Genomic DNA, 20,172 nt, shown 5'->3' with positions numbered 1-20,172 from the left:
TTCCTCGTAATTAAACGCATTTATCCCAGTGTATGACAAGCCTGGATGTACTGCTCGAAAAGAAATACGTTTGCATGGGTGAGAAGAACGAGGTCAGCCGAGGGGTTAATTTTTTTTTTTTTTTTGTTAGTGGTCCTGTGAAGAAAACAGATGGAGAAGCCAGAGAAATAAAGTAAACTGAATTCTATGGTGTTCCGTGCCATAATCACGATCTGATTATGAAGCACGCCGTAGTGGGGGACGACGGATTAAATTTGACAAGCTGGAGTTCTTTAACGTGCGCCTTAATCTAAGTACACGCGCGTTCATTGCATCCCCCCCCCCCCCCCTCCCACACACACACACACACACACACATCGAAATGTTGCTGCCACGGCCGGGAACAAACCCGTGATTTGGAGCTCAGCAGCGCAACGGCATAGCCAGTGGGCTATACTGCGGTGGGTGAGCCAGAGGAAGCGTAGGGGGAAATTATTTGGGTAAACGTGGCTTTATTAAAAAAAAAAAAAAAAAAAAACGGCGGGTGGTGCATTGCAGCCTAAGTGATAACACGTCACCTGCCGCTATGGACACTTCGACATCAATATTTAACATTAATTTAGGCACATGCTGCTTTGGGACCTACAGCATACTTGAAAATCCTATGTGTCGTTGCCGGGATACCCGTGGCTGCTATTACTTTGGGAACCTGACCACTTTTAATCGATACACAAGTTTACACGAGATGCCGTTGTTGGCAAGCGCCCACGTATCTAACTTTGTTCAGCTGTCAGTATAGCAAGCATTTGTGGCTTGATATCACCTGTAATAGTATTTAACGGGTGGTGACCTCGTAATCATGTTTCGTGTGCTTGACGGGCTCACTATTGTTTCCAGCAAAATTGAGGAGATGGCGTTTGCCGTGAACGACGACCAGAACGACGACCAGTCATGCCGCCGCCATCGTGCAGCACATTTAAAGCGATCCTTTCTTTGAGTCTTCCTTCCACTTTCCGTGTGCCCGCTGCCGCTGTCTTGCCGAATTAACAACTTGGGCCTCTGGCTATGTGCGTATTCTTGGCCAATTCCTCCGAATGTACAAGCAGCACCCTAGACAAGAAGTGAGCAAGCCGGCTACCCTAAAAAATTGCAGAAGTCGGGCACGGAGAAGGGAAGAGGTCGGCAACGGAAAGACCCTAAATTGGAGAAGTGTAGGGAGCAAGATGAGCGTGCATCGAGCGAAAAGCGTTGAGCACAAACAAGTGAAGAAGTCGGCAAGATAGAAGTCAGTGACATAGAGGTCAAGAAGTCAAGTGAACTAAGTGGGACCACGGGGCGTGCATTGATACGAGGTGCGCTGAGCTACACTTAAGTGAAGAAGTCGCCAACAGAAGCAGCAACGTGTGGAAAAGAAAAGAAAGAAAGATTTGAACTAAATGCGACCAGAGCGTGCATAGCATTTGCCTTCAACATTTGTGCAAACTATCAAATAAAGCTTCGCTTAATACCGATTCCCGCATAGACGTGGGATCTGCTGAACTTTCTATAGCTTATTTAGTGATTGTTGACAAAGAAAACGTTGGCTTACTCTGCGTGAACTGGTTCAGCCAATTATAAGTTGCAATTATTGACGTAAGCAGCGCAATTAGCAAGCGCTCAACTTGATACACAAAGAAAAAAAAGAAAGTGTGCTTATATACACTAGACACGTAGCCATTCCTCTCCTCCCATACGCATTCATTCGAGCACGTATGGCCTTTCGCTCTACCATTAAAAAAATGTGTAAACAATTAGTCACATCCTTGACACAACAACAAAATACAGAGCGGTGCGAACCGGGTACCCGAAGCTCCCTGCGGGGAAGTAAATATTAAAATTTTGTTAGCTCAAAATTTTGTCTCGAATTGCTTATTTTTATCACTTGGAGCTAGTGAGCCTTCCCCTAAACAACTAGTCTGCGCGTGTATACAGTGCGGTGCATTTTCGAGCGCATTTTGACGGAACGCTATAATTGCGACCGATGTTGATAAAGGTATCACATTCCCCACGAGTCGTTATCGCTCATGCGAAGAGTCCACGCTTTCAGTTTCATCCAGCGCTTTCACAAATGGACCACACACGACAGCGCAAATGTGTGACGTCATATCGGGAACGCCCTTGTAACATCACTACGGTACATACTATCACGAGTGTGCATCGCCTTTCATTATATATTTTTCTTTCTTCGGAACCAGCTTTGTTTGGGGGAACATGTGCTGACGTGAATACGAAAAGATCAGACAATCTGTGGCTACTATATTTTCGTCCATGTCAACATTATCTCCGAATCTGCTATATAGAAACACTCTCAGCGTGCCTTCCTCAGTCCACTTTTCAAAGGCTGTTGATCGCCAACGTTTTACCGCGAGTGATTTGAGGCATAGCTGAACGCTTGCACGAACCACCCACCGACCCACGAACGTTGGCCACGCGCCGTCGGGCTCCCGATATCATTTCGAGAGAGCGTCGCAACCGGACATCGCCGGTCGGCGTAGGCGAACACCCTTTCAGTATATCCCGTGACGTGACGCGAGCACGCGCTCGAACAAAATGGGAGAAAGGCAGGGGGGGGGGGGGGGGGGCGCTATGAAAGGAGAAGTCCGCTTGGCGGGGACGCGCACATCGTTGTCCGCTTATACCCGCCCTTCTCGGCGCTAGCGGACCCATTGAAAGATGCACTCGCTCGATATGGGGCTTCTGGCGTTTAGCGGGGCGGGAACTGAAGAAGGCTTGCGGGGTTCGCGGGCGTGGGCACGTCGGGATCGATAGCGCTCTTCCCTTTCGATTCCCGCCCACCCTCTACTTGCTCCTCTCCGCGCCTCTTCCGCGCGCATTTTCGGCGTTGGCGACATCTCCGGCCGACGGCCGGCAGTTCTCCCAGCCACCAGTTGCGCTCAGCTCTCATAGGTGTCGCCAGCGTGTCTGCGAGCGGGCACGCCTCGCAAGGCGTGCGAAAGCGCGCGCTGGTGCGCTGAATGGAATCGGATTTCAACCATGTTCGACTGATCGAGGGCGCCATAGTCGTCGTAATGGCAACGTAGTGGTAAGTGGACTAGATATACAGTCCCTAGAAAGCTGATTACCAGGAAGAAAATGAGTGACATTAGAAATTGTGACATATGAAAAATGGAGAGTGCAGGACAGAATGGAAGCAGCATGAAACCAGTACGCGGGCTATGTCATCGGTTATTTCAATCATAATTCTATGATCTTACTTGCTAAAAACAATACATGATTATCAGGCACGCCGTGGAGGGGGGACTCCGGGTTAATTTTGACAACCTGGGATTATCTAACGCGCACCAATGCACGGTACACCGGCGTTTTTACAGCGAAGCTGTGTACGTCTGTGGCGTAACGTCGGTAGAAAACAATGGTGGGCCGATCCCGGTGGTAGGGCAGGGCAGAGCAATGGCTCATAGCTCCGTAAGGCAAAGGCTACAAGCACTCAGCAATGTGAAGCGAACAATGCATGTATTCTTTAGAATCACGCACACAACATACAAAACAGCATACGTTTCAATAAAGAACAAGCCCAAAACAAGCATCCGAACCACATAATCGATGATAAGGCGCTCCTGATAACAATGCGAAGCACGTATCGCTCCCCGCATACTTTTCCCGGTAAAGATTAGTGTTGCGCAAGCTGCGCGGCGACGGCAGCTTGCGACGTGGGGAGTGACGCCCTAGACTTTTGTGTATAAAATAAGCAGCCTAGCAACTGATTTAAATGTTGTTTGCCGCACCGCTATGAGTGGCGGCGTGCTGTCAAAATTAGAATTACTCCCATTACTACCGTTACTCTAAAGCTATAAAGCATTGCATACCCCCCTCCCCCGAGCCGTTGCTTTCGCGGGACCGGGATGGCGACTTTAGCCGGGATGGCAAGACGGGCTAGATTTCGAAAAATATATTCAACAATGGATCGCATCACATCCATGCCATCAATTACGTAATTGATCGAGAAGTCTTCGGAGCATAAACGACCTCTCTATGTAAATTTCCTAGATTAAGAAAAGTCGTTCAATTCAATATACTGTTTGTCATCGAGGCATTACGCAGTCAAGGGGTAGAGGAAGCGTACGTGAATGTCTGATCAAATATTTGTAGATTCCACAGCTACCCTAATTTGCAAAGGAAAAACGGGAATCAATCAATTAAAGCGTCAGTCACGGCGACACAATCGCTCCAGTTTTCTTCACTTCTATACTGGCGGACAGCTTTCTGTGGCAATGAAGGGAAAGCTACGGGTGCGTGGCTGCTGCACATGTGTTACCGCGCCAAGTATTCCGGCAGCGTTTGACAGTGCTTTTGGTTGCTCGGAACAGATGCTGAATCGACGCAGCTTCCACGTGCGATGTTTCGCGTTTGAACAGACAAGGAAGGGAAAAGCCGCAAAATGAGTAAACTTTTACACTCAGTGGTGTGTTCTGTCTTATTTAACTGTTGCTAATAAGCTGTTTGTTTTCTCATCCCCAGCTTAAGCTAGCGTGGATTAAAACGCGGGACTCTTTTCAGAAGCGCTCTGACTTGTGCGCGCTTTGCCTCCGTAGCTTTGCCTTCATTGCCACAGAAAGATGTCCGCGAGTATACATGCTTGGCATTCAAGCAGTTCGACTGCCAATGACTAGGTGTGAGGTGCAGCCGGGAATATCTCAGCAACCTCCGATTTGCAGTTTACACTTTCCGGTACAGTAACGCTGGAGGCCATTTGCATCAAATTATTGAGGACCTTAGCCAACAAAGCGTTAGAGTACGGTTGAAGATTAATATGCAGAAGACAAAGGCTCAATAATAGACTAGTACGTGAACAAGAGTTCGTGATTGGCAGCCAGCCTGTAGTATCTGGGCAAGATTACTTTTATGTAGGTGAATTACTCACAGGGGACCCGAATAAAAGGTGATCGAAGAAACCAAGAAAAAAAGAAAAGAAAAATAACTCAAAGGACGGTTAAGAGTGTGTACCGTTCATGTTTAAGCAGCGTTGGCTGTGGTTTATAGGCTAGGTGTTCTCGCTCCCGATCTCGAGCTCGCCGAATCGATTAGCGGTTTGAAGGTCCCGCTTCTTCCGTGACATTTCAGTGTAACGATCTTTTATAGCGATCTCGTTTACACTGCTACTCTCCTCTCCGATGCTCGAGTGCTAGCCGGCTTTCCAGCCATACGCTGGCGCGGCCGAAGGCGCTGTAACGTTGCCAGTATGCCATTGGGATGACAATTATGAGCTGATGAAGATTGTATAACGACGGTGGCATCAGGACAATGGGATGAATACGAGTCTACGACGACGATGACCGCGTGACGACGACGGTAGGACGAGAATCGGATGGGGAAGCTGGAATGACGACGACGATTGAAATTCTCCCGACGGCACCGCAGCGACGGTACGATAACGAGTGCAAGATGACGATGCAGTGTCGACGATGACGCGACAACGCCGGCATAATTGCCATTGGATGACGACAGCTTGATTGCGACGTAATGACGAGTCAGGAATGATGTCAGTGGAACGACGAAGGTGGTATGACGACGACATGACGTCGATTGGATGACGACTGAATGATGAAATTTGGATGACGACGATGGCGTGAGGTGGCGTTAAGACGACGGCACATACCAAGTGGCAGGACGACATACCTAGTGGCACATAGCAAGCGGCACATACACTCACGGAAACCGTAGACTGCGCTGTCTCCGGGATCGGTCCATCATGGCGGATGACACCAACGACCCGAAAGTGAGCACCGCGCTAAGAAAAACAAACGCTTAAAGGGGGGAAAAAAGAAAAAAAGAAAGACAATGGCCGGATATCTGCTTGCTTCGCTGCAAATGACGTCGAAAGACGATAGTCTTCTGCCGCCCCTGATACGTAACACCCTCTTTTCTCCCTCCTCCCACCCCTCGGGCTCCTCACCTCCCCTTTGACTCCTCCTATGATGGATGCAGTGGAAGTTCTTGCTGAATTCCATTCAGATTTCCCGCGGTCGCCCTGCTCTCGCGCCATCTGTTGGGACCTTTTATTAATGCTGGATTAAAGCCGGCTACCGAGCCGCGGCTTTAGTCGGCTTGTTTTTAACGCGTAGCGTCTCTTTGACACCATTTCTAACGCGTAGATTTTTCGTTTACTAACGTAAAAACAGTCCAATGTGTATTCTTAATTAAAAGAACCCTGCGGGTCGCAGTTATGTACATATATTTCGCCTCAAATAGACCTCAGGTTTCCTTGCTGTATAATGTTGACGTGTATGACCCCGTGCCACCCGTCCTAAGAGCTTGGTTGGTTTTGGCCGGGAGGTTGAATCGAGTGACAGACAGACAAAGTTTTTCGCGTTTAGGTAGCCCAAGAAAGACTATCGTCTTTAAAAAAAGAACTATGCAGCACTGGCAACGCTTTCCGATACGCTGGACACAGCATATGTTATTGTGTAACCATGCGTGCAGGCAAAATGAATGCGTGAGCGTGTCACTCGTCTGCTCGATGACGCTGAAGACTACATGCCGAGTGCAATCTATGTCCATACATACGTCACAGCACCCGCGCACACCTCATAGCATTAACCAATAGAGCTACCGAATAAGTACCCTGAGGCATGTCTCAGATTGTTTACCAGGAAGCTATCGCTTGACTTTGACAGCCGCTGCTTCACCTCCTTTTAAGCAGGTTGAGGATGGTTCAGTTTTCTGAATGACGAGTGCTCCCTGACATTTACAACCCTTAGTGCAGGGCGTATACTGGATGATATGTGACTGGTAAGAAAATGCACAGAATATTAATATGGTGGAAGGTGCCTCACGCTCAGCAATTTGTGGCCAGTGAGAAAGAGAGAGAAAAGGAGAGCTTTCGCAGAAGGCAGGGGATTAAGAGGTGGAAAAAGAAGAAAGAAATGACACAGAACGCTGAGGAAGTGGCCATCCCGAGCGTTAGAGACGGTCGCCGAGGTACTTCGACTTCAGGAACTGCAGCAACGCACAAGTCGTTTTCTAAGGTTACAATGGATGTGGTCACGTTTGAAGGTGCTTTTTGTCAACGAGAACGATCTTGTGACCTAACGCCATTGTGTCTTGGTTATAACGAGAGAAACCAAGGAAGACGAGGGGCTCGACATTTTTATTAGTGACAACTATATGAAGATAATAGATAATAAAGCCCGGAAAAGCCACAGGGGGTTTTTATTTGAAATTTATAAATAATGAGGAAAATAAAGAAAATACAATTTGCCGCCGGCGGTGGGATTTGAACACACAAACTGGACATCGCGCTACTCTACATATATTTCAACTGAATAAATCCTTCTTCTTCTTCTTTTCTTCTTTTCGCTTCGCCAATTGAATTACGGTGACGGCTGGCCCACCGTCAACTTCTTCATATTTATGTTATAGATGCGGGACTGGCCCGTCGAGTGTTAGCTAGCGCCATCCATGGTCATTTTAGTGGCCTCAAACATTGCAACTTGGAAAGTTTGAGGTGGTACTAACTATCCAATGCCCCACGAAATACGGCCACTCTGTGAAAAAAAAAAAAAAAAAACAGCAACGCGATTGCACAGATATGGTTCGCCGTTAGCTGAGGGGGTATATCAAACAAAAGCCCCAAAAAGTTAGAAGGTGCGTATACGCTGAGTGTTTCCTTACTACCTCCCCCTCCATAATTATGCATAATAAATAGAAGCAAAACAAAAAGGATGTAAAAAATGTCACAGTTTCGCCCTGAGGGCGAAGCAATGAATGCGATAGCAACACAGCAATGTCATGCGAAGTAAGGTGAGCGGCTTTGGTAGCAATATGAATTGTAGTAAACATGAGCTGATTAAGTAAGCAGGTGTGCTGTGGCGTAAGTAGACCGACATGAAGAGAGACTCGATGACCACGAGAAGACGCGTGTGAAACGGTGGTGTTGATGAGAAGCGCTTCCCGTGGGCAGCGCGTGCGAAGGGACACACCTGTAGCGCTGAACTGCCGATCCGGGCAGCATTGCATGTGTAGCGTGCGTTGGAAAATGTCGCCCGACTAGTACTAACTGAATGAACAAGCGTGGTGTGAGCGCGCGCAAACAAACACGAATAGATCACACTGAATGACTGCAGACAACGACTGTCAAAACGCTGGCAGCAAGCATACGCCGCAGCGGGCGAAGGTACGTGCGGTCTATCGCTTCAACGGAAACTGAGCGGCGAATGCACGGCGCATAAAGGTCAGAGCCGTGTGGAGATAAGAGACGGTGCGCACGAGCGACGAGCGCGGTTGTTGGCAGAGTAGAAGTGCGCCCCCCCCCCCCCCCCCCCCCCGCTCCCTCCGGCGCTGGCTTATTGCTTCCTTGCTTGCGCGTGGGAGATTGAGTGCGTTCGCTCTCCGTGATAGCGCGCGTCCCCGCACGCTTCCGCTCGGGCATACGGCGCGCGGCGAAGATTTTATCTATACGGAACCTCACGGCGACGACGACGGCGACAACGACGGCGACGGCGACGCCGACGGCAGAAATCCGGTTGAAGTGTCCATATAATTGCTATCGCAATAAAATGATAGGAACTCTTAACAGACCGAGGCGGCTTTGCAGAATCATTGATCAAAGACGAGCGAGGCTGACACAATTTCCCGCTATGCTAACGTGACGAACTGAGCTTTTTGGACACTTTTCCGTTCACGAGCTCGCGTGTTCTCATCTGATCTTCCACCACCGCCGCTTAGTGCACCTCGGTTTCATCACCGCAATAACTAAATATTTCCGATCGTATAATAAAGCAATCCTTAATTATTAAATAGTCTCCTAGAGGGATTGAGCTATATACGTGTGCAAATTTTCAGCTGCGAAGTAATTTGTAATTTCTTCTGCCTTCTCTAGTGGACCAAGGCACACACATGGGAAGTCTCCTGTACTTATGAAACGCTTGTTTCCGTTGAATACCTTATTTTTGTTACGACTACTGCATTAGTCTCACCGTTTTCCGCGTGGCGTGCTGCATATATTACAATATGTTTGTGTAGGATAGTTTATCACGTGTGATGCCAGCTACTCCTTCTCCACATAGTCACACAGTACATACAAAACTCAAGCCGGCTCAAACAAACAAACAAACAAACAAACAAACAAACAAACAAACAAACAAACAAACAAACAAGAGAAAAATAAAATGTAAATTAAAATTCGATCGCGCCCGCGCACTGTTCACAGGATGTTCAAGTAGCCGCATTATATGTGACAACAAACAATATAGCATAGAGCTGCAATGATTGAATTCAATTATTTATTTTTAATGCCCTAACCGCACCAGATCTTCAACATCTTTCGATGACTTCGATACATTTTTACAGTACACCTACTTTATATTTGCGAAGTGACGTTCCGATTTTGCTTATAGCTATCTTATACCCCCCCCCCCCCCCTCCTTTTCGATCGCCCTTTCCTACTATTCCCCGTCGGCTATCGTTCGCGCCTGCTTTACGGCCGGGGGGGGGGGGGGGGAGAGGGGTGGCACCTGACGACGGAAGTCGGAGGAAGTAAACGTGACAGACGCGTGAAGCGTCTACCGCATCCATAGAGAGAATATACTGACTCTAGAGGACAAGCTGCCCATAGGGCCCATGCACTGAAATCGGTCACCGCAAGAGCGCCGCCATTATGATACGCTGATGTTGCCAGCTCCTGAAACGCTTGCTAGACTTGGAGATAGTTATGAGTTTTAATATGGCAACCTATAGCTCCGGTGTTTCAGCAGCCAACTTCGCCTTTGCTTGAGATTTCGCAGCCTGCCGTCTAGCTGTATCTACTGAATGATTGGATTCAACCTGTCGCTTGCGCTGAAGCGCGCTCTCAGACGGCCCAGCCGGCGCGCCATCCATTGCGAGACAGAGTGACCAAGCGCCGGCGAAGCAGCCGTTAAACCCACGCCTAGTCACGTGGTACCATAGCGCCAAGGCTCCGAGCGAGCGCAGATGCGACACCTCTCCGCAGCGGATCACGTGGCGTGACGTCACACCAGCCACACTTGCACTCCGGCGGTCATTCATGAGGTCATTGCGACGCGACGAATGACCTTGCGAAACATGGCGTAATAGACCTTTCGCTCTAAAAGCTTTGGTGACAACAGCCAACGGATAGAACTACCGATAACATTCGAGAAACTTCTGACACATGCAGGCGCGACGTGCGTCGAGGGATAACGCTTAACATCTGTTAGCTGGTGATAAGCTGTGACCGAAGAAACATAAAGGAGTCAACGGTGAACAGATCATGGCTGCTCTGTGAAAAGACGACGGCGCGCTACTGTGGCGCCATATCGTAGCGGTCGTCGCTGCAGACACTATGCTTGCGCGGCACTACGCTTTTCTTTTCACGCTTTCGCCATACCCTCCTTCTCCGCTTTCTCCTCGCGCTGTCTTCGCTCTCGCCGTTTTTTTTTTCATCTGCCACTGCGCTCCGCGTTCGCTCTTTCATCCGCTGCGGTTGTTAGCTCGGCTACGCTGGGAACGCCGACGCTCGACGCAGGAATGGGCGACTAAGAGCTGGCTCTAAAATAAGGGAACATGACATTTCCACGTGAATTCTCAATGACATAATTTTTTTTGACCAGTGTGGAGCAGTGATATATGGGACTGCAGGAGCACCTATCTGTATAATAAAGAGGGATCGTATTTCTTGCTTGAAACGGCGGCGCGTACATGTTTTTGCCATATCATGGCAATAACCTCCTTAACCTTGAGCTATCGAATCGAATATCGAATAGTGAAACGGAGACGCATATATTTATAGCAGCAATATTCATTTCGGTATAATTAAGTGTCACGTTTGTACTGACCAGTGAAAAAATAGACAGCCAACTATCACGGACAGTTAGGATCAATGTTAAACAGGATCACTGATTGTCAATAAGAAAGCTATGTACAGGAACAGCCTCTCAACATCTAGAGGGGCTGGTTACAAACAAGCTTTCCAAGAATGGATGGCAGTATGGCTATCTTTCCGACAACGCTAAATAAATGGTTGTCAAAGAAAGATGACAAGTTGTTGAAAATGAAAATAAAGAACTGTTCAAGGACTTGTGCACCGTAGACACATGTAAGAGGGCCCGTTCCATGAAAAATATCACTGGTTGTAGCGTAAAATATAGAACTTCTGCATGACTAGACTGCATGACACACCGAATTACAGACTACAAGCAAAATTCACGTGGTCTCAGGTAGGCTTGCACCGCGAAAGCGAAAGCAAGAGCTTGCATTACCCATGTCGTTTCTGCGATGCTTCAAAAACTTTTGTACGTATGGTTTTAGTTCTGATAATTTGCGATACTTTGTTCAGCAGACCGAGAGCAGTGACCCGTCTTTACCAGGCGTTTGTATTGATATACTTGGTTAGTTTTGATATTCCAAAATACATAATAGTGAAATTTTGAATACGAATATGAAGAGTTAGTGCGCAATGTTCGATTCGTATTCGAAACGTTGAATATTCGTCTCGAATCGTCTGCGAGACGTATAGAAGATGATGGAAGGATGTATTGATGGATGCTATGAACGTCCCCTTTAAATATGGGCGGTGAGTTGCGCCACCAAGCTCTTTTTTCATTTAGTCGAATGTCTTACGTATTTTTTTTCCTCTTTTTCCTTTTTTTAGCAGGCCCAAAATTCCCAGCATCAAACTTTCTGAACCATTATTGGGAACTCTGCTTTGTACGCTTCCGTTATTTCTGGTCTCCCTAGTTTTCTGCCACCAAACCTCCAATCGCCATTTAGTAATCTCTATTGCGGACATGTTTACTTTTCCCCTGCTATCTGTGAACCAAATGTCTTCAAGGAGGTCAGCGGAGTCTAAACCGACAGCTGGGTAGATATCTTCACATTCTAATAAAACAAGTTCTATCGTTTCCCTACATTTACCGCACCAAGAACATGCTTCTTCTTCCTTAGTGTACCTCGGATTATAACTACGCGCTCTAAGACACCCTGATCTCGCTTCGAAAAGCAGAGAGCTTCCATTTGAGCCATCATAAATTGCTACTTTCCTCATTTCGTTTTTACCTCTTAGGTAAAACTTGTAGCACGTTTGCCGCCACGGCCACCCAGGAGATTGTCTCAGCCTCTCTGACTTTGCGTTTGACGTTCTTAGTTGCCATGTTGCTTAGTATACCGGTCGCATACTTGGTGGCAAGCTTCCTAGTTATTTTCTTCCACTGTGAGTCAATGTTTTTCCTGTACAAATGCCTGAAAACTCTCGCAATCCATTTACTTTCTTTCATATTTATCAGTCGTTCTTCAAGATCAATGTCACTCTGAGCTTCCCTCATTTCAAAACTTGTCCAGCCCATATCACCCTGGACAGCTTCATTTGTAGTCTTCCCGTGAGCGCCCAATGCGAGGCGTCCCACTGAGCTTTGGTTGCAATCGAGTTCTACTTTGCCACCGTCTACTTTGCCGTCCACGGCGAGTATTGGAACACAGCCAAAGTGTCTTAAAGTGCTGTATTTTGGTGGGGAAATTCTTAAGGGTCAACTATTCCACCTTTTCAGGCATGCGTCTTTGGCCTTTGTGCGGCACAATGAAAGCAATTGAACATGTATTCGTTGATTGGAATAATGCCATTTATTTTTTAGGATTTGGGGAGGGGGGGATATACCACAGACAGATTAAAGATAGACCTACATATTAACCTAAACGACATTCGTTTTTGGTACCTGAACACGATTTCCAACGAGAGAAGTCTTTCTTGGCGAGTTACCCCCATTTTTCGGTATGGAGTATGGGTGTATCTAACCTCTTTCGTGCCCCTAACCCAGAGATAGTGCAGTTAAAATATAAGTGCCCAATAAGGCTGAAACAATTCACCCACAAGGGAGAGGTCGACTGAGCCCATTTCCGTGAGGAACGTGCGCGTAAGTGCTGCCAGCCGGGACAGGTAGGGTTTCGACCAGGAACCGGAAGCATTGCCCACACTGTAGCTCGCATGATACCTCGTTGTGGCTCCGTAAGTTGCTTGGTCGCGTAGAAACGATGTCATGTATAACCGCGATCGGGTCGCCCTATCTTATCCGTACTTCTGTATTGACATCTGATGCGAAGGGTACGAACCTATTTACAGTTCCGCGCGTTCTAGATTCGAGCTCGAATCTACCGGGAGTAGCCCTACAGAAATGCTATCGCGTTTACAGCCTTTTCCAACGTGTCAGAAGCCTTGCTCTCTTTGTTTCTTTTTTCTCTGTGTCTTTGTCTTTTTTTCTGCTGGTAAGTGAGGCTTCCTTTTGTTCTTTTGAGCCCCTATCTCGAAGGCCCCGTGTGACTCGTGTATAGAATAAAAGTCTACACAAAGTATACTTGTTCCTTCGCAAAGCATACGTCAATGCTGTTGTTTGTTCTGTCCCGATAACGGCACGCTGTTATCGACCTAGCGTCGATGCACCTTCGCTCGATTGTTTCGGCTACAGCGGTCGACTCCATCGACCGCGTGAGAAAAGCGGCATCTTGCTTAAAGACTGGGCTTGGTCAAGTGGATGGTGCGTTCTGTCCCGATATCGATGCGACAGCTCTTCTGTGCCACTGCGCTAAGAACGAAAATGCATGCACAGAGCAAAACCAATGCTACGACTTCAGGACATCGTTTAGGCAGAATTAATTTGTATACGAGAAGTACATTTTGGATGAACTTGCAGACTGGCGTTTTTGGAGATGGGCGAACATGTAGAACGGCAAGGCCTGCCCAAGCGTTTGAGTCCTTGGTTTTCGTTTTTATTTTTAATTGTGTGCTTGTTATTATCTTTTGTCTTCTCTTTTTTTCTTGTAACGTTTTGGGTCAACTAGAATACATACTCTCGTCTGGTTTTACGCGCATTTCTTTAATATTAGGAACCCACTTACACCGGGGGGTTGCGTTAAGCACATGCTTTTCTATAGGTCGTGTTATGCTCACTTAGAACTTTTTCCATCACAAATGCAAGTTTACTCGTAAATTAAAACTGCTTGCCGCATATATCGCACACGCGGAAGCAGGCAAGAATCACCATAAAAGGAAAGTTAGTCTTTCTATAGTGGTGCTTCCCACGACACGCAGGCGCTTCGTTTGCTATAACACGAGAACTTAATACCACATAATACGTCACTTATTTGGTAAAAAAAAAAAAAAAGACTGGGGAAAGGAAGAAAAAAAAAGGAAAAGAGTGAGGGTCAGCGTTTCCCTCAAAAAGGGCCCATCACTGCCGCTTCGCTCCACGACTCGCTTCTTGTTTTGCCAAGCTCAAACGAGAATTTCACATGAAAGAGATTCGCTTTGTGCAATTACTTTATTTTCTTAATGGTGGCCAGTGAAGTTACCTTTAAGCCGCACATGGAAACATAATGTGCGTGGTCTTGTTTACCCTAAAATGAGCTCAGAAATAGACAAGAAAAAACTCGCCTGCAAAGATAAAGGATGTAGAAATAGAAAAACGCTCAGTGGCGATAGAGGCGAGATAGCAAAGCTGACCATCAAAAGGCTACTACTCTCCGAAGGTATTTAATTACTCCCGCAGTGCGCGCACACACAGCGCGACTGCCGCACTTCTCCAGTTCTAAAGAGGGGCGGAGAGAAAGGGGGGGGGGGGGGGGGGGGCGCCGCTTTAATGCATTTTCCGGCCGGGCAACTCTCAGAATAGAGTCGCCCCGTTTCAAGAGGAAACGTTAACCGGCGTGGTACCAAGAGGAGAGGGCGAGTGGTGGAAACCCGTGCTATCAACGGTTCAGAAACGAAGAGTAGAGTGTAGGAGTCGCAGGAGCACCATCGTCGGAGGAGGAGTGAATGCCAGAAGAGCACGAACCTGACGGCAAAAGAGAAGGTCACAAGGGGTGCCGGGGGTGGTGGGAGCCACAGAACGGGTCGAAGAGGCTCAGCCCTGACGTTCGGTGCTAAAAGAAAGAGGGCAGTGTGTGCGTGTGTATGCTTGTGCGTCTGTGTGGCGGCAAGTCACCCGAGCGTGCGTTTGTTCGCCGCCGCGCGACGGAGGATGGACGGAGGAAGGCAGTTTGAGGGTGGGTGACGTGGGGGCCACAGGAGGAGAGGGAGGGTGGCGGGGTGCTGGCGGGCAGCACAAGAACGTCACCGGAGTGCCAGAGATCAGGTTTCGACGGCCGGGGCCGTGTCCGAAAGGCCGCCGCCGCCCGCCTTTTCTTTTGAAGCGGGGAACCGTCAGGGATCACCTGAATGGGGTGCGCTCCCACGCGGTATAGGGATTGAAAGAAGCGGCGCCGGTCCTCCCTTTCTGGGATCCAACGTTCCCGCCTCTCCCTCCGGGTCGGTGCGGTGGTGGAGCTTGGAGGATGAAGTAAACCGACGCCTCGTCCTCGTGCGCCGCTCCACGCTTTGTTTGCCTTTCTAAAATAATTTCTTGTTTTCCTTTCATTTTTTTTGTTTTGTAGTTTTAATTTTTGGTCTTGTTCTCTCTCTGCAGACTGTTCATTCATTGTTGAACCTGAAAACAAGCTCAAGACCACGCGCATTGTGTCCTCAGTATTCGAGGGCTTGCTTTCACGAGGGCCCGTACCAGACGGTGCCATTCGCTCCACAGGCCATCTCAGACACGGTACTTGTGCGTAAGCAGAAGAGCTTCGTGGTTATTAAAAAAAAGTGTGTTAGGGATGTCTGGGCAGGTTCGACTTCATTTGCAAAGTGTCACAGCACGTGCAGAGCTTGGGCGATGGCATGAAAATTAAGCCGGGCATGGTGCTGCGTTTCTTTTTTGAAATGAAGCAGTGTTTGCCTCTTCAGACTTTCCCACTGCTGCTGCTGCTGGCTACTGTCTTGCCGATATTATAACAAATTTGGCCACTGAATATTTGTGTCCGAATAGACAAGAATGTCACCGAATGTCATGCCTTTGCGTATGTGCAACTGGCCATGTGCGACTAGGTATATGCCCGAATAGACAGCTTGTCGCTTGGTATGTTCAAATGGGCATACAAACGCCCATGCCCCAGAAAGGGTATGTGCCTCTAGGAACGTGATTAAATATACAAGCATAACAAGAAGCAAAAGCCAAGAAGTCGGCAACAGAAAATTGAAGACGTCTGCTGCGGAAAAGTAAAGAAGACGACCACAGAAGCCGCCTAGCGTGGAGAAAGAAGTTACGTGAACAAAATGCGAAAACAAATGTCGCAGTTTCGCCCGAAAGGAGAATCATCGACTGCTATAGCAAATTAGTGGACAGCATTAAGAATTAAGGATAGTAGGTTTATCGGCCGTATAAACTTGTAAACATAGGCATATTAACTAAATCAACAAGCATGGTGTCACGCGCGCACAAGCAAACATGAACACATCTCACTCGATGACCGCGAAACTCGCTGTCAACGCACTGGAGTGAGGAAGCGCGGCTGCAGCAGCAAGCGAAGTGACCTTCGTGCTGTGTCTCGAATCAACAAGGCGCGAAAACAGTGCGCACGGCGGCAGCAATCACCGACGCAGATTGCTTTCAAGATACAGCGGCCCGGGCGGGCGTGAGCGGCGTAGAACCCCCCCCCCCCCACCCCCCCCCCCCCCCCCCCCGGAGCGTTGCGCGCGACGGAAGACGGCGCGCTTCCTTCCCGCTTCCCTCCCTTACGTGCGCGAGATTGAGCCGCGATCACCGGCTCACCCTCGCACGCTTTCACTCACACATACAGCACACGGCGCGCGGCGACGATTTTATCGCCCTTGACTTTATACGGAACCTCACGGCGACGGCGATGGTGACAGCATAAATGCGCCTGGAGTGGCCATATAATTGCTATCGTAATAAAACGAAATAACACGGGAAGTACCCGTCGTTGAGCTGATTCAGGGGAACTCCGCCACGTGTTATCTTAGGAACGCCATTTCGACACACTGTTAATAAACTCAATGGCCCAGGGGTACCGGTGATGCCAGCTCAGGAATGCTGCTTCGATCGCGACCGTGATCGAGAGGGTAACTGAGAAACCGGTTTTTACGCAAGGCACGAACAGCTTACGGGGGTATTTGTAGCCACGAGAAATTGTACTATACCACCCCAGTTACGCTGTTACCATGGTACCTAAAATCCTCCGACATGACAAATGCTATTGGTCTTTCTGCTCCTGCCATTAATTGAAATGCGAACATAGCTGTACGATATTTATATAATGTCGTGTTGAATCCTAAAATGTAGAATACAACTGTGGAATATTCAGCTCCCGATATTGGTAAGGGAAATTTAAGTTAAGTTAGTGCACGCACAAACTTAAATTTTGCTATACACAATTGAATTGTTAATTGTACTAAACATTAAAAGCCTTATACACGTATACCAATTAATACCAATAAATGGTATTAAAACTGCATAGTGGGTTTTGAAGGACGCCTTAGTGAAGGGTTCTGCATTCATTTTACCCCCCCCCCCCCCCGGGGGGGGGGGGGGTTAGTTAACGAGCTCTCAACGAGTGTTCTTGTTTTACACCTTCAACACAATGCAGCTGTCGCTGCCGAGAATGGAACCCGTAACCTCATGCTCACCAGCAGAACGTCAGTGAGCCACTAGCTGCATGTATACTCATACATCTACTCACGCTTGTACATGGATTGCATGGGAAAAAAAGCTTGCTTCAGTGAATGCACGCACGATGACGCTGCAACATAAATCAGAATAACACAGCAAAAAGGAAACTGTCTTGCGCGAGTCTGGTCCAGCTGGAGAGGACGGGACATCTTGAAGATGCATGTGTTGGCAACTACTATGCGCTCAAAAAAAAAAGAGAAAGTGATGATCTCATAATTTTATTAATAAACTTTGTGTCATAGTTGTTGGGAGGAAGAAAAAAAAAGAAAATTGTTCGGGATGGTAGTGCGCGTTTTGTATTAAGGGGACTTGCAATGTACTGGTGGCCATGTCTGAAGTGCTTCCTTTCATTTGCATTCACAGGTTGCTCCTTCGTTGAGACACTATGCGAAGAGGAGGAATTCTGCTACGACGGTAAGCTGTGCGTTTATTACTTCTAGGACGTCAAGGACAGATCAGTTCTTTTCCACAGACGAAGCTGTTCCTTGCGCGCATCACTTCCGGCGGCACTCAAGCAATGTTGCAAAGTGTGTAAGGGGCCGATGAAACAGCTGCGACATCATGCTTGAACTTCACATACTATGGAAAACGTTTTTATTCTGTCGAAAACGTTACAACTGTTGAGAATCACCTGTCGCACATCTTTTGCGGTTTTCTCGGGTTTTCACCGACTACTAAGCACTGTCGCATTGAAGCGCGAGGCGAAAAAAGAAGAAGAAAAAAAAAAGGGGGGGTCCTGAAGGGTTGAATTGAAATGCATAGCTCTGCTTGCTTACGTGTACCGAGAAAAGAATAGATAGCGTGTATCACACTTGTCTAAAGCGGTCCAGTGGCCATCTGTGGAGTGAGCGAGAGTCAGCTTCTGATTTTCAGGTCTGTTAATGGGCCATGCATGCAGCATGACCATGCGTTTTCTTATTGAAGCGTCGAGCTGTACTTTCCTTCGCGAAAATGGCGGTCAGGTTTAGCGATCGAGCTTTCTAGACAAGTTTTATTCAGGCTGTACTTTGTAACTGTTCGTCTCGTTTTTCAAATTGTGCAAAACGTTTTATGCATAGGGCATAACCTCAAACATTTTGCAGAGAAGCTGTCTATTTATTTATTTATTTATTTATTTATTTATTTATTTATTTATTTATTTATTTATTTATTTATTTATTTATTTATTTATTTATTTATTTATTTATCACAGTACCCACAGCGCCATTTCTAGCGTTACAGCGGGGGCGTTGAAAAAGTAAAAGGTACACAAAATTCCACCGCTTTCTGGCGCCGAAAAAAAAAAACATTGAGACAGGAAAAAAAGAAAATTGTTAAACATAAAAAATTCACAGCAAGGAAGAAAATGAATCATTTTATGTTATGGATCGACACTATCACCTCAGGCAATTTGTTCGATTCAGAAATTGTTTTTGGAAAAAAAAAAAACATTTTGAAGAGGTCAGTCCGGCACCTGTATTCTTTAACTTTGAGCGAATGGTCTCTTCCGACGGGCACATAATCAGGGCTAAATATATATTGGGTTCGGTCAATTCCAGTTCTTGAATGAAATATTTTATGAAAAAGTTTTAACCGAAGAACTTCCCTACGTTTTTGAAGTGTGTCCCAGCGCAAAGTGCTTTTCGCACTCGATACGCTTAAAAACCTACCATAGTCATTAAAAACGAAATGAACGGCCAAATTCTGAACTATTTCTAGCTTTTGTATGTCAAGTAGAGATTTCGGGTCTCAGAATGTGCAAGTATACTCAAGTATGCTCCTAACATTTGATATATATAACAGTTCTTTGGTTTTTATAGGAAAATGTTTGGCGTTACGACGCAGGAAGCCCAAAACGCGGCAGGCTTTGGCAGTAGCAAAATCGACGTGGCGGTGCCAAGACATTGCACTGGTCAAATATACACCAAGATATTTAAATTCCGAGACTGACAGCAGTTTGCGACTAGTAATGTTATACGCGAAATCATGAGGAGTCTTTTTTTTTTAGTGAAACACATATGTACAGACTTTTGTAAATTAATATGCATTCCCCAATCCTCACACCATTGAGCCACTGTACACAAGTCCTGTTGTAATGCTTCGCAGTCACCTCGATCGTCGATAATTCTATACAAAACACAATCATCCGCGAAAAGTCGCATGCGTGAGGAAATACCTGTGACAATGTCGTTCATGTAAATTATGAACAGTAAAGGACCCAGGATGGATCCTTGAGGCACCCCTGAGGTCACATGAACGTCATGCGACTGTTTCCCGTTGATAACAACTCTCTGACGCCTCAGGCTCAAATACTCCTTTATCCATCTAATAACGTTCTCATTTATGTTGTACCAAGACAATTTTTCTATTAATAACGAATGTGACACAGCATCAAATGCTTTGCGGAAGTCAGGAAATAAGCAGTCAACAGAATGCCCTTTATCCAGTGCGATTGTTAAATCATGAACGAATTCGGTAAGCTGGGTGACACACGAGTAGCCACTGCGAAAACCATGCTGATGGGCATTTAATAATGAGTATGCACTAAGATGACTTTTAGAGCACTTTTAGAGCAATTTACATATCACACTGGTCAATAGACACTGGTCGATAATTTGAAACAATATTTTTAGGTCCAGATTTATGTACAGGCACAACGTTTGCAAGT

At 47.0% G+C, this 20,172-nt stretch overlaps 1 protein-coding gene across 2 annotated transcripts in view; it reads left to right on the top strand.

Moving 5' to 3' along the window:
* Positions 1–20,172, top strand: part of LOC119441875 (receptor-type tyrosine-protein phosphatase N2-like) — a 658,601-nt gene that overhangs the window by 131,574 nt on the left and 506,855 nt on the right. For both annotated transcript variants that reach the window (XM_037706513.2, XM_049661681.1), the window contains exon 2: positions 17,889–17,939. In XM_037706513.2, the coding sequence (XP_037562441.2) occupies positions 17,889–17,939 (51 nt within the window). The remainder of the gene's footprint in view (positions 1–17,888; positions 17,940–20,172) is intronic.

Source organism: Dermacentor silvarum, chromosome 2, assembly GCF_013339745.2.
Source record: "Dermacentor silvarum isolate Dsil-2018 chromosome 2, BIME_Dsil_1.4, whole genome shotgun sequence".
NCBI classification, from domain to species: domain Eukaryota; kingdom Metazoa; phylum Arthropoda; class Arachnida; order Ixodida; family Ixodidae; genus Dermacentor; species Dermacentor silvarum.
This window is presented reverse-complemented; position numbering and strand designations above follow the sequence as displayed.